This window comes from Stenella coeruleoalba (genome assembly GCF_951394435.1).
Source record: "Stenella coeruleoalba genome assembly, chromosome: 1".
Taxonomy (NCBI): domain Eukaryota; kingdom Metazoa; phylum Chordata; class Mammalia; order Artiodactyla; family Delphinidae; genus Stenella; species Stenella coeruleoalba.
The window spans coordinates 171,701,864-171,717,514 of record NC_137169.1 but is presented as its reverse complement, the minus strand read 5'-3'; the positions used below and the strand labels follow the sequence as shown (position 1 = coordinate 171,717,514).

Sequence of the window (15,651 nt, the reverse complement as noted above, 5' to 3'; positions counted from 1 at the left end):
AAACTGAATGGTCACTTTGATTCTTTGAGTCTTGAAAAATAATATAGAAATGCATATATAATAATGGTATAGCGTTTAAGATTAAGCATTGTGCTTTTAATACGATAGTCACTGTTTCAACTTGATTTTTTTTTTAAAAAAGGGCTTGAGACAATTTAAGTCCTACTGTTAGTGGTGCATCAAATTATTCATTTGAGTTCCAAAACTACTGGGCATAAATTTCAGTAGATTATGACTTAAGAAGAAAAACTTGCTTTTATCCATATCATGTAAATAGTTAGACTTTCAGTTTGTTTTTGTGGGCCTATTATTTCACATAAACAATACTAGATCAAAAAATAATCATAAAAAGATCATTTGATGTTATTCATGAGTTCTGGCTTCTTGTAGTGAGTCTCCATTATGGACATTTCAGGTCAATGTTCAGGGAGTGTTACCAATGCTTTTCATCCTTTTTTAAAAGGGTGTCAATTGGAAGAGAAGAAGATTGGCTACATCAAACAAAAAGTTGGCCTGGCAGTGACTTTATTTGCAGCATTCCACACCACAGAGGGTGATGTTTTAGACTTAGACTGTGGTTTCATGTTTTGTGGTTTGATAGAACCAAAACAGTATGTTCAGCCATTTTAGGAAAGAAAGTCTCAGTTTGACTAATCTAATGCAAGAGTCGCCATGGTGGGGATAGATTTAATTATCACTAAAGGAACTAGAATAATTTTATAGAATAGGTGTCAGAGCAAGATGGTCAATCTGTTTGTAACTTTTATATTTTCAAAATAATGTGTGCACACAGCCATATCCACCTGTAAGTGACAACAGAGCTGTACCGTGCTTTAACCCTGTGCAGTCCTCAAAGTGCTTGCACACAAATATTTAGGGGCTCACAGAAGATCCAGCATAATAAATCCAACAGACTGTATGCAGAAGCCAAAATTGAAACTAACGTTAGATACATTAAACTCCAGAACTATGATTTAATAAATTAACTATACAATATTTATGATCATTGATAGTTTATAGTTGGGTGATTACTACACGTTAAATGATTAATAATGATTCTCTCTTTTAACAGCGTGAGATAGGATATGTTATCGCCCTTCTGTTCATGGGGAAATTTAAACTGGGGTAGGTAAAATAATTTTCCAAGGTTATAGACTAAGAAATAGTGGAGCTGCAATTTGAAACCACCTGGTGGGCTGTACTTCTCTAAGCAGCTCCTCTGTACAACTTCCATATTTTGTACTATAATCACTTCTGCTTCCTTTCCCACTGGTTTTGTTTATCTGCTTACCATCCACCCGATGTTAATTCACTTGGAGTCTGAATTGGCCACACTCAGGAGTCGGAAGTACTTAAAAGGCTTCTTGGCTTGAAGAGGAGCTGCTTCATTTTCATGTTTGCGTGTCATTGATGCTGTCCTGGCTGCTTACCTAGTGCCTGGTACTCTCATTTGCCTTGTTTTCTGGTACCAGTACATTTATTCCCTGACCTTGTGCTTGTCTCGTGCCTGACACTCTTCCCAAAACTTCTTCACCACTGGTGACTTCTCTCATCTTAAGTGAGTTTTATGGGCACAACTTGAGCTTCACTTACCCTTTCTTTTTTTGCGGTACGCGGGCCTCTCACTGTTGTGGCCTCTCCCGTTGCGGAGCACAGGCTCCAGACGCGCAGGCTCAGCGGCCATGGCTCACGGGCCCAGCCGCTCCGCGGCATATGGGATCTTCCCAGACCGGGACACGAACCCGTGTGCCCCGCATCAGCAGGCGGACTGTCAACCACTGCACCACCAGGGAAGCCCTAACCTTTTTATTTTTTAAATAGATCTTTACTGGAGTATAATTGCTTCACAATACTGTGTTAGTTTCTGTTGTACAACAAAGTGAATCAGCCATATGCATACATATGTCCCCGTTTTCCCTCCCTCTTTAGCCTCCCTCCCATCCTCCCTATCCCACCCCTCTAGGTCATTGCAAAGCACCCAGCTGATCGCCCTCCCTGTGCTATGCTGCTGCTTCCCACTAGCTAACTATTTTACATTCGGTAGTGTATATATCTCGATGCTACTCTCACTTTGCCCCAGCTTCCCCCTCCCACCCCACGTCCACAAGTCCATTCTCTATGTCTGCATCTTTATTCCTGCCCTGCAACTAGATTGATCAGTACCACTTTTTTTTTTTTAAAGATTCCATATATATATCTATATATTAGCATACGGTATTTGTATTTCTCTTTCTGACTTCACTCTGTATGACAGACTCTAGGTCTAACAACCTCACTACAAATAACTCAATTTTGTTTCTTTTTATGGCTGAGTACTATTCTGTTGTATATATGTGCCACATCTTCTTTATCCATTTATCTGTTGATGGACATTTAGGTTGGTTCCATGTCCTGGCTATTGTAAATAGAGCTGCAATGAACATTGTGGTACATGTCTCTTTTTGAATTATGGTTTTCTCAGGGTATATGCCCAATAGTGGTATTGCTGGGTCATATGGTAATCCTATTTTTAGTTTTTTAAGGAACTTCCATACTGTTTTCCATAGTGGTTGTATCAATTTACATTCCCACCAACAGTGCAGGAGGGTTCCCTTTTCACCACACCCTTTCCAGCATTTATTGTTTCTCAATGTTTTCATAATGGCCATTCTGACCAGCATGAGGTGATACCTCATTGTAGTTTTCATTTGCGTTTCTCTAGTAATTAGTGATGTGGAGCATCTTTTCATGTGCCTCTTGGCCATCTGTATGTCTTCCTTGACATTTCCTTGAAATGTCTACTTAGGTCTTCCGCCCATTTTTTAACTGGATGGTTTGTTTTTTTGATATTGAGCTCCATGAGCTGTTTGTAAATTTTGGAGATTAATCATTTGTCTGTTGTTGCATTTGTAAATATTTTTTCCCATTCTAAGGGTCATCTTTTTGTCTTGTTTATGGTTTCCTCTGCTGTGCAAAAGCTTTTAAGTTTAATTAAATCCCACTTGTTTATTTTTGTTTTTATTTCCGTTACTCTAGGAGGTGGGTCAAAAAAGATCTTACTGTGGTTTATGTCAAAGAGTATTTTTCCTCTGTTTTCCTCTAAGAGTTTTATAGTGTCTGGTCTTACATTTAACTCTGATCCATTTGGAGTTTATTTTTGTGTATGGTGTTAAGAAGTGTTCTAATTTCATTCTTTTACATGTAGCTGTCCAGCTTTCCCAGCACCCCTCACTGAAGAGGCTGTCTTTTCTCCGTTGTATGTTTTTGTCTCCTTTGTTGTAAATTAAGTGCCCATATGTGTGTGGGTTTATCTCTGGACATTCTATCTTGTACCTGATAGATCTATCAGGTGCAAGATATTGATCTATATTTCTGTTTTTGTGCCAGTACCATACTGTCTTGATTACTGTAGCTTTGTGGTATAGTTTGAAGTCAGGAAGCCTGATTCCTCCAACTCCATTTTTCTTTGTCAAGATTGCTGTGGCTATTTGGGGTCTTTTGTGTTTCCATACGAATTGTAAAAATTTTTGTTCTAATTCTGTGAAGAATGCCATTGGTAGTTTGATAGGGATTGCACGGAATCTGTAGATTGCTTTGTGTAGTATAGTCATTTTTACAATATTGATTCTTCCAATCCAAGAACGTGGTATATCTCTCCATCTGTTGGTATCATCTTTAATTTCTTTCATCAGTGTCTTATAGTTTTCTGCATATAGGTCTTTTGTCTCCTTAGGTAGGTTTATTCCTAGGTATTTTTTTCTTTTGTTGCAGTGGTAAATGGGAGTGTTTCCTTAATTTCTCTTTCAGATTTTTCATCATTAATGTACAGTAATGCAAGAGATTTCTGTGCATTAATTTTGTATCCTGCAACTTTACCAAATTCATTGATTAGCTCTAGCAGTTTTCTGGTGGCATCTTTAGGATTCTTTATGTGTAGTATCATGTCATCTGCAAACAGTGACAGTTTTACTTCTTCTTTTCCAATTTGTATTCCTTTAATTTCTTTTTCTTCTCTGATTGCTGTGGCTGTGGCTTCCACAACTATGTTGAATAAAAGTGGCAAGAGTGGACATCCTTGTCTTGTTCCTGATCTTAGTGGAAATGTTTTCAGTTTTTCACCATTGAGTATGATGCTTACTGTGGGTTTGTCATATATGGCCTTTATTATGTTGCAGTGGGTTCCCTGTATGCCCATTTTCTGGAGAGTTTTTATCATAAATGAGTGCTGAATTTTGTCAAAAGCTTTTTCTGCATCTATTGAGATGATCATATGGTTTGTATTCCTTAATTTGTTAATGTGGTATATCACATTGATTGATTTGTATATACTGAAGAATCCTTGCATCCCTGGGATAAATCCCACTTGATCATGGTGTGTGATCCTTTTAATGTGTTGTTGGATTCTGTTTGGTAGTATTTTGTTCAGGATTTTTGTATCCATTTTCATCAGTGATATTGGTCGACAATTTTCTTTTTTTGTGATATCTTTTTTTGGTTTTGATACCAGGGTGATGGTGGCTTCGCAGAATGAATTTGGGAGTGTTTCTCCCTCTGCAATTTTTTGGAAGAGTTTGAGAAGGATCAGTGTTAGCTCTTCTCTGAGTGCTTGATACAATTCACCTGTGAAGCCATCTGGTCCTGGACCCTTGTTTGTTGGAAGATTTTTAATTATGGTTTCAATTTCATTAGTTGTGACAGGTATGTTTATATTTTCTAATTCTTCATGGTTCAGTCTTGGAAAAATTGTACCTTTCCAAGAATTTGTCCATTTCTTCGTGGTTGTCCATTTTATTGGCATATAGTTGTTCGTAGTAGTCTCTTATAATCTTTTGTATTTCTGTGGTGTGAGTTGTGATTTCTCATTTTTCATTTCTAATTTTATTGATTTGCATCCTCTGTTTTTTTCTTGATGAGTCTGGTTAAGAGTTTACCAATTTTGTTTATCTTCTCAATCAGACCCCTTTTAGTTTTATTGATCTTTGCTATTGTTTTCTTAGTTTCTATTTCATTTATTTCTGCTCTGATTTTTATGAGTTCTTTCCTTCTATTGACTTTGGGTTTTCTTTGTTCTTCTTTCTGTAGTTTCAAGTATAGTGTTATATTGTTTATTTGAGGTTTTTCTTGTTTCTTGAGGTGAGACTGAATTGCTATCAGCTTCTCTCTTAGAACTGCTTTTGCTGTGTCCCATAGTTTTTGGGTCATCATGTTTTTATTGTCATTTGTTTCTATGTATTTTTTGAATGTCTTCTTTGATTTCTTCAGTGATCTCTTGGTTATTTAGTAATGTACTGTTTAGCCTCCATGTATTTATGGTTTTTACAGTTTTTTTCCTGTAATTGGTTTCCATCTCATAGCATTGTGGTCAGAAAAGATGCTTGATATGATTTCAATTTTCTTAAATTTACCAATGCTTGATTTTTGACCCAAGATGTGATCCTGGAGAAGATGTGTTCTGGCTGCACTTGAGAAGAAAGTGTATTCTGCCACTTTTGCGTGGAACATTCTATAAATATCAATTAAACCTATCTGGTCTATTGTGTCAATTAAAGCTTGTGTTTCCTTATTTATTTTCTGTTTGGATGATCTGTCCATTGGTGTAAGTGGGGTATTAAAGTCCCATACTATTATTGTGTTACTGTCGATTTCTCCTTTCATGGTTATTAGCATTTGCCTTATGTATTGAGGTGCTCCTATGTTGGGTGCATAAACATTTATAGTTGTTATATCTTCTTGGATTGATTCTTGATCATTATGTAGTGTCCCTCCTTATCTCTTAAAACAGTCTTTATTTTAAAGTCTATTTTATCTGATATGAGTATTACTACTCCAGCTTTCTTTTGATTTCCATTTGCATGGAATATCTTTTTCCATCCCCTCACTTTCAGTCTGTACGTGTCCCTAGGTCTGAAGTGGGTCTCTAGCAGACAGCATATATATGGGTCTTTTTTTGTATGCATTCTGCCAGTGTGTGTCTTTTGGTTGGGACATTTAATCCATTTACATTCAAGGTTATTATCAATATGTATATTCCAATATGTATATTCCAATATGTATATTACCATTTTCTTAATTGTTTGGGGTTTGTTTTTGTGGGTCTTTTTCTTCTCTTGTGTTTCCCGCCTAGAGAAGTTTCTTTAGCATTTGTCGTAAACCTGGTTTGGTGGTGCTGAATTCTCTTAGCTTTCGCTTGTCTGAAAAGCTTTTGATTTCTCCATTGAATCGGAATGAGATCCTTGCTGGGGAGAGTAATCTTGGTTGTAGGTTTTTCTCTTTCATCACTTTACGTATATCCTTCCACTGCCTTCTGCAGAGTTTCTGCTGAAAAATCAGCTGATAACCTTATGGGGATTCCTTTGTATGTTATTTTTTGTTTTTCCCTTGCTGTTTTTAATATTTTTCCTTTGATTTAATTTTTATTAGTTTGATTAATATGTGTCTTGATGTGTTTTTCCTAGGGTTTATCTTGTATGGGACTCTCTGTGCTTCCTGGACTGGGGTGACTATTTCCTTTCCCGTGTTAGGGAAGTTTTCAACTGTAATCTCTTCAAATATTTTCTCACACCCTTTCTTTTTCTCTTCTTCTTCTGGGACCCCTATAATTCGAATGTTGGCGCATTTAGTGTCGTCCCAGAGGTCTCCAAGGTTGTCTTCAGTTTTTTTCATTCTTTTTTCTTTATTCTACTCCTCGGCAGTTATTTCAGCCATCTTGTCTTCAGCTCACTTATTCGTTCTTCTGCCTCAGTTATTCTGTTATCGATTCCTTCCAGTGTTTTTTTCATTTCAGTTATTGTGTTGTTCATCTCTGTTTGTTTGTTCATTAGTTCTTCTAGATCTTTGTTAAACATTTCTTGTATTTTCTCAGTCTGTGCCTTCATTCTATTTCTGAGATTCTGGTACATCTTTACTATCATTACTCTGAATTCTTTTTCAGTTAGATTGCCTATTTCCTCTTCATTTATTTGGTCTTGTAGGTTTTTACCTTGCTCCTTCAGCTGTGACATATTTTTTGCCATCTCATGTTTTTTTTTAAATGGGTGGGATTGTGTTCCTGTCTTACTGGTTGTTTGTCCTGAGGCTTCCAACACTGGAGTTTGTAGGCTGTTGGGTAGAGCTGGTTCTTGGTGCTGAGATGAGAACCTCTGTGAGACCTCACTCCAATGAATATTCCCTAGAGTCTGAGGGAATACCCCTATTCTCTGTTAGTCCAGTGGTTCAGACTCGGAGTTCACACTGCAGGAGCTTCAGCCCAACCCCTGGCTCGTGAACCAACATCTCACAAGCTGCATGGGGTGGCAAAAAAAAAAAAAAGAAAGAAAGAAAGAAATAAAAAAAGAGAGAATAATAACAAAGTGAAAAATAAAATTAGGCTAGGAAATAACAGATATGTTAGAAAGAATATAAAAATCTAGATGAATCAACAAGTGGAAGGTACATCAGTACCACAATAGTGAAAAAGAGGAGGGAAAGGGAAAAAAAAAAAAGAAAGAAAAAAAAAGGGGGGTAAAGGCCTTGGCTGTGGAGGGCGGGACCTAAGCAAGGGTGAGGTTTGGGCGGTGGGCAGCGCCTATGCTTAGGACCCACAGGGCTGGAATAGGCCCTGGGGGCTGTCGGGGGCTGGGGCTTAGGCTCAAGGAACAGAAGTGGCCCAGGCCTGCCCCCCATCCCTGGTCTCAGAGGGTGGGGAACCTCACCTGGGAGCCCAGCAGGCTTCCTGGACTCAAGTGGGAAGGGCAAATGCCCTCCTCTCTTCTGCTCCTCCTGGAGGGCCCCTCCCACCTGCCTCTCCTGATCTCCCCAGCCTCAGGGGTGCCAATCCTGTCTGGCCTCTACTTCTTCTCCCCCCTCAGTCCCCCCACGTCCTATTGGTTCACTTGGGGGTTCCTCCCATCTCCTTAGGTGTCAGGGTCCTTCACCAGCCACCGGCAGGCACCCTAGTTGTGGGGAGATGCTAACTCGATGTCTTTCCACACACCATCTTGACTCTGCCCCCTATCCTTTTTAAATCTAGTTGTTCTTGGCTTTCTTACATCTGAACATTCTCATTTTGTCTCCATTTTCACTGATGGCCACGTTCTTTATGTCAGTAAGCTTGGTTTCCTCCCCAATACTTGAACAATCCCAGACTTCTGCATATCTTTTTGCTCTTCTGGAATTTATTTTCTGTCTAATCTCCATATTCAGCTGTTCACACTCTGAGCCTAACATATCCTGGGATTTTTATACCTCTCTGTTTCAGACAAGCAGCTGGCTCTGGAATAAATGACTAGTATCACTCCAGAGAAAAGTAACTAGGCCTTACACACGTAAGATAAGCACAGAGTCAGCTGCTTTCTAAACTATTTTTTAAATATGTTTATTTTACCTATTATTTTTATTAGTCAAATTCCCATATATATGTAAGAGAAATCTAAACACAGGTACATAACTTCTTTTTAAAAACATATTGCTCAGCTGTAGTATTTAACTTAATTTTATGTAGTTTCAAAAAACAAACAATTACACTTCTGAAATTGCCATGTTTCTTCAAAACTGCAAGTTCAAATGTACTGGATCAATGTTATCATCATATACACTTAATGCACACACACACGCGCAAGGTTATTGTTGAAGTGTTTTAATATTGATTCAATCATTCACAAATATCTAGCAGCCATGTATAATACACAAAGTACCATGTTAGTTGCTGTAAAAGGTAAAAATGTGGTTACAAATATAAATTCTCTGGGGGAAGTCAAACATATAGTCTAGTAAGAGGCTGAATCTAGCCATTGCCGTGAGAGTGGTGTAGAGTGAGTTCTGTGAAAGCTCAGAGAGGGAAGAAATCATATCCATTTAGGATGGTAAGAGATGGCATTGAGGAAGGGCCTTTTGAACTGCCTTCAAGAATTGTCAGTATCTCAGTAGGCAGAGATCAACAGCAGACATCCCATTTGAAAGGGGTGGTGGTAACACAGTTGCTGATTTCGGAAAGGTCCATCCTTGACTGGAGACGAGTAAGTTCTGATTGTCCAGAGAATAAGATTTGTATGGAGAAATAATCGAAAATGTGGCTGTAAAGTTAAAGGAGGTCGTTTGGCCCAGGCTAATAAAGCACTAATGCTACTTGGGAGACAGCTGTACATCCAAGTCCCAGAATTCCTGTTGAGAAGGAGAGAAGTGATCTCTACACCCATTCTTACTAGCCTGAAAACCAGGTTGAGTATGGGCAGTTATAAGAACCCATGGAAAAGGGGAGGCTGATAAAATGATAAAGAATTGTGACTTTGGAGTCGGATCAACCTGGTTTTCAATCCTAGTTCCACTGTTCAACTCCATGTGACACTTAGCAAATAAACTATCTCTGTCTCCGTTTTATAAAATTGGGGTAATAACAGTACCTACCTCATAGGGATGTTTTGAAGATCAAATGAGGTAATTAAGGAAGAGGACTTAACAGAGTCTCTGGCTCTATAAGTGATAGTTGTTGTAGTTCCTAACCATTGTTTAATCTTGACATTATCAAGGAGACATCCCTAGGGTACTTCCTCTTAGAGTCCTACAAGAGCAGGTTTCATCTATTACCTCTAATAGTAGCTTATGTATTTCTCCTTGCCTGATACCTCAAACATTATTACTCATAAGTTCCGTGGGACATACTGAGAGCCTCATCTATTTGGGCCTTCTGACAGCATCCTCCCTATATTGCATTCCTCTGTTTTCCAGGGTATGCCTGTTACCTCTGATTTTTTCCCCCTGACTTCTGTGGTTACCTAAATTATGTAGATAAGTGTAGACGTCTTACTTATAATTTTATAATTTCTGAATCATTTCTTAGCTCTAACATTAAGCACTCCGTATTCTCCATTTATCAAATGCTATTCTGTTACTTTAATTTGAATTATTGATTCTCAAGCTTCAATTTCTTTAACTCAAAAATGCAAAAAAAAAATGTGAAAGATATTGAGAAGCAAGAATGTGATATACACCAAGAATATAATTTAAGATTAAATACTGTTACCTTGTTATATGGTGATCTATTGAAGAATGAACTCTGATATAATTAGTTTATTTAAAAATTCAGCCTAAAGAAGTAAGTTTTGGAAAGTGTCAAAAATATTTCATTGCAAGGCAGACTTATTTGTAAGAAAATTTTAAGTTTTGAGGAGTATGGCATAAACTAAAATTGAAAACAAATTCCAAAAATGAAAGATTCCCTTTAGTTAAGGAAATCTTGATTTAAATTCCCACCCTTTCCATCTTATCACTTTAAGGAAATAGTTGAACTTCTTTGTTGCTCTATTCATTTATTTAAAAAATCTATTTCAGTAGCAGACAGGAATACTTAAAGCATATATTTATAATATTATATGAACCATGATTTGATTTGAATTCAATCTGTTGATAGTTTAATAATTTATATTTAAGGCACATGTATACTATACCAATGACCACTCTTTTTCATTTTAAATATCTTCTAGCACCTCCAGTTTTTATACAAGAACCTGCTGATGTGTCTATGGAAATTGGCTCAAATGTGACATTACCTTGCTATGTCCAGGGTTATCCAGAACCAAAGATTAAATGGCGAAGATTAGACAACATGCCCATCTACTCAAGACCTTTTTCAGTGAGTTCCATCAGCCAACTAAGAACAGGAGCTCTCTTTATTTCAAGTAGGTTAAAGGAAATATATTTTATACAAATATATACATATAAATTATACATTTTTATGCATAGGTGTTGCTATGTTTAAAATAGTGAATTAATCGTGCCAACATATTTTGTGTGTTGCATTTCATTTTAAAATAATACTGAACTCATATCTAGGAATTGTCATAAATGAATAACATTTATTCAATTTTATGTCATTACTATATCATATAGATTTATGAAGCAATATGACTTTCTTCATATCTCATTGTTTCTTACTGCAAATAGAGTCTCCTGGGCCTGTAGGTGGATAAGTAATCACATTTTATTGACTCTTGTACCACCTGTTGTATAGAAAGGTAAAATATTACTAGTAGTTAGTTAATGTTAATTTTGGGCCAAGAATATATAACCACATAGGGACACTATACACTATCAAAAATTTTTGATTAAGAGCTATATCTATCTGGAGCAAAACATTTTTTAAAAAGTCAAATATGCCACATCCCAAACTTTTACCTGTAAGCTATTAAGCATTCAGATATTTGTAAACCCTTAGTACTTTTTCAAATATTGTTAAGAATAGTTGGATACTGGCACCAGAGGAGTAAAAACATTTAGATGATTAATTGATTTTTTTTTAATAAAATTGCATTTTTAGGGTATTTTGTAGAAAGCCCCCAATAAGTGATTTTCATGTTTATTAACAATATTAAATGTGCATTAGCCACTTAAACTTTCAGTACAAATTAAACTGTCTAATTACAAGTGCTTACAGCTCTGTGCTAGGTGAAGACAGAAGTCAAATATGGGGTTCCTCACTCAGGCATTTTACAATCTACTGTCTGAGTGGATGGTCACAAAAGTACCTACCAGAATTACTCATTAGATTGGGTCAGATTGTGCAGGAACTGAAATGTGCAGGTGAAGAAATGTAGTTGGTGAGGTAGAAAATAGACCCCCAAGCTTCATAGGCGCGAAAAGGCATGTGAAAGTACTGTTTCAGAACAGCTCCCCTGCAGGATATGAGGAGACAGGAGCGGGAGGGAAGAATGGGGAGGATCATGTAGGTAGGGTGATGGTGGTGATGAGAAACAACCCAGAGGGAAACAAATGAGACCTGAAAACAAATCAGTTAGCAGAAATGAAAGAAAAGTAAGAATAAAGGAGGGCAGTGTATTCACCGATGGTTGCCCAGTTGTTCAAACTAAATCATCTAAAAGGAAACTAGTGATGAGAAACTTAGCTCTCACTGGTATTTTGTATTTCTACAGAAATTAGCCCGAGTTGATAATATGGAGACTATCTTGGTTAGAAACAATGTATAACTTATTAACTAGGTGATTTGCTGAGCTTTCCTTGGCAAATGCATGTTTGCTAATTTTGAGAGTGAACACTGTGCTTACCAGATGCAGTTCTGCAGTTATATGCATGTGGTTAACAGAGTAGAAACTTGGTCACTGCTCTTTATTTGGGATAGTATGGAACTGTTCATAATGGAAAGCTGTGTTTTTCTCTGCCAATGTCTTATCAATAGATTAAACTGTGCCTATTTTAGTTAAGATAGTTGCAAAGGTGACGATCAATCCCCTATTTAAAAATCTTCTCTTGACTCCCCAGTTGCTCATAAGGTAAAACTTTGCTGTTTTATAAGGCACCAGACTACCTCTTCATCTTCAGGCTCCTGACTGTGCCCACACGGCCTGTAACCCAGCGATCCTCATCCTAGTCCCCTAACACACTCTTTAATTTTAAATATTTTATAAATATCCTTTTTATTATTCTGAAAATTCTATGTATTTGATCAACGTACATAATAAAAATTATTTTAACATGCAAAATATAGTACAAAGGAAAACAAAGGAAAGTAATTTTTATTAAAATAATATGTATTTAAATAGATAATACTCTGGCAATGCTCATACAATATGTATACATGTTATGTATATCACCATGAATTTGAGAGCTAAAATGTAGACTGATACAGAAATATGGGATTGATGACTCAAAAACTCCAGGCTGGTGAAGTGATTTTCTGAAATGGCGGGCAATTCTTGCAAGAGTTCTTTCTTTCTTCCACTTATACAGAATTAGGTTGTAGGTTCAAATAATTATAAACAAAGTCATCACATCCATGAATTTCCAGTGGGGCCTTCAAAAGTCTTGGTGAACCTGGGATATTGTTCCTTTCGTGAATCCCCCCCATGCATTGTCTCCCTAGTTTTTGCCAGTAGACTCCCCTGATCATTGGACCAATGAAAGCAGTCTCCCCTGCAAACCTCCAAACGCCCCCAGGGTGGTACTGCAGCTTTCCATTCTCTGAACAGACCATGATTTTTCAAGTCATGCTCTTGCCTTTGCAGCCCATTAGGTTTGGACTGCCCTTCCTCTGTTCTACCTACTGTTTCAGGTACAGCTTAGGTATTACCTCCTATGTGAATCCTTCCCGAACTCCTCCTTGTGCCATCAGTCACTTCTGTCTCTGTGCCCCCATAGCTCCTTGTCTGAAGCTCAAATTAGAGCAGTCATCACACTGTGGTACGATTGTTGCTTTCAAGGTATGTCTCCTCCCCTAGAATGGGAACTACCAGATCACAAGCACGGTGCCTGGCACATAGTTAATGCTCCACAGATGATGTTGAATGAGTAAATAATCTCTTCTTTTTAGACTTATGGGCAAGTGATAAAGGAACATATATTTGTGAAGCTGAAAACCAGTTTGGAAAGATCCAGTCCCAGGCAACAGTAACAGTGACAGGACTTGGTAAGATCAATTAAGTACTTAGACACCACACTTTTTGAAAACATCAGACTCCTCTTAGTACGTCATCTCTTGCCTGTACCATTAAAAACAAACAAAAAAAAACCCAGGTAAACATCTGATTACTACATTAGCCTTCCTTCTCCCCACCCTATTTCATATTTCATGATGTTAGAACTGGAAATAGAGATCATCCTCTTCAAGCTCCTTATCTTTCCTTTGAAGAAATGAAGGTCAATTGAATAAATTCATTTAAGTCTTAAGTATGAGTACACACACACACACACACACACACACACACACACACACACACACACACAACACACACATGTTGTGGTGGTGTGCTTTTCTAGTTCTTGTCTTTACACTTATTATTTTAGTCCACATGGAATTATTTCTGTGTATGATATGAAGTAAGAATATAATATCCGTTATTTCCAAGTAGTAAGACACTTGTTTTAATATTTTTATTGCATGTTCTCTTCCCACTGAGTAAAATACCCATTTGGTCACATGCTAAATTTATAATCTTATGTCTATTCCTTGGAATTCTATTTATGCATTAGTCCTACATTGTTTAAATTATTACACCATTTATTGTGATTTTTAAATCTCATTAATACACTTCTATAAAATTTTCTTTATGTATCTCCCTTAATTCATCTACGTATATTTAAATTTTCCAAGAAGACTCTCTTAGAGATTTTGCTTTGATTTATGTAGAATTACTTCTCTGATTTCCATCTAAGAGTCCACCTCATTTTATTTGCCTGAGCAGTTATGACAGCCTCCTCACTAATCTCATCCCTTCCACTTTTCCCTTGTCCGGTAAGTTCTCAGATTGATATTTCCTGAAAATGGTTCTGATGATTCCACTCTTCTATTTATCCATGCTTTCAGTCACTCTCCATTTGAATACATTGCAAATTTCTTGGCTTGACTTTTCTGCCCTTTCATGCCATAGACTTATTCTTTTTTACTTTCTCTACTTCTTTGCTATTACCTGTCCTCTTGCCATTCCCTCTGCTTAGAAGGGTCCTTTATCTCTATCTTCCAGTTCATACCCATGTACATTTAAAAATCTTGTTCTTGAAAATTCCATTTCTAATAGCATAATTAGTAGTCATCTTTGCCTATAAAAGAGTTTGCTTTCCTTTGGATGAAATAGCATCGACGGTGCCTGTGTTCTCTCTCTGATTTAGTTGCTCCACTCATCGGAATCAGCCCTTCAGTGACCAGTGTAATTGAAGGACAGCAGCTGACTTTGCCTTGTGTTCTATTGGCTGGAAATCCCATTCCAGAACGTCGGTGGATTAAGAACTCAGCCATGGTAAGAACATTTTAAATCCATGCATTCATATTCCTCTTGTGTAATATGAATTCATATTCATATATTGCCTCTTGTGTAAGAGGCAATGTATTCCAAACATTGAAATTTTAATGTAATAAATATACAAACATATATTTTTTAAGTGTACCAAAACTTTTCTTCAGTATTAACATGTTTGTGCAGTTCATATTATTTTGAAATTAATATGATGGAGAAATAGTCAATGGTGTAATTTTTATAATTTTGTAACTAGTAAACTCTCTTCAGAATATGTAATAACTGAAGCAAGTATGAAGTTTTTTTCCATAGGATTTAAATATTTTATATCCTTCTTTGCAGGACATAATAAAATATTAATATTCTCATAACATTCTTTCATTTTATATATTAATCTTCATTGTTATCGTCAAACATTCTTTTATTGTGAACTGTTTTAAAATGTGGATCTACTTTGTGTCGTTTTTCAATGCATAACTTTTGATTATGAAGGAATGCGAAAAATTTTCACAATTGTAAGGAATTATTCTGTAAACATGCTATCTATAGCAATAAATTTTCACCTAGTCCAGAGCATTTTTCCTTCCATTTTCCAGAGTATTTAGACTTACTCCCTTATTGAAGTACCAATTAAAAGTGAATTGAGGGCTTCCCTGGTGGCGCAGTGGTTGAGAGTCCGCCTGCCGATGCAGGGGACACGGGTTCGTGCCCCGGTCCGGGAAGATCCCACATGCCGCGGAGCGGGTGCGCCCGTGAGCCATGGGTGCTGAGCCTGCGCGTCCGGAGCCATTGCTCTGCAATGGGAGAGGCCACAACAGTGAGAGGCCCGCGTACCGCAAAAAAAAAAAAAAAAAAAAAAAAAAAAAAAAAAAAAAAAAAAAATAAAAGTGAATTGATTCCATGGGATAAGATGTAAAATTGTTTGTATTTGCATAAAAACCTGAGAAAAATGAGT

General features: G+C 37.0%; 1 protein-coding gene across 18 annotated transcripts in view; it reads left to right on the top strand.

The window, feature by feature from the left end:
- Nucleotides 1–15,651, top strand: part of HMCN1 (hemicentin 1) — an 883,583-nt gene that overhangs the window by 606,202 nt on the left and 261,730 nt on the right. For 17 of the 18 annotated variants that reach the window (XM_079903114.1, XM_079903100.1, XM_079903116.1 and 14 more), the window contains 3 exons: nt 10,437–10,631; nt 13,277–13,372; nt 14,572–14,699. In XM_079903114.1, coding sequence (XP_079759240.1) covers nt 10,437–10,631; nt 13,277–13,372; nt 14,572–14,699 — 419 coding nt within the window. Of the gene's footprint in view, nt 1–1,072; nt 1,126–10,436; nt 10,632–13,276; nt 13,373–14,571; nt 14,700–15,651 lie in introns of all 18 variants that reach the window. The other variant, XM_079903108.1, reaches the window with a different exon arrangement.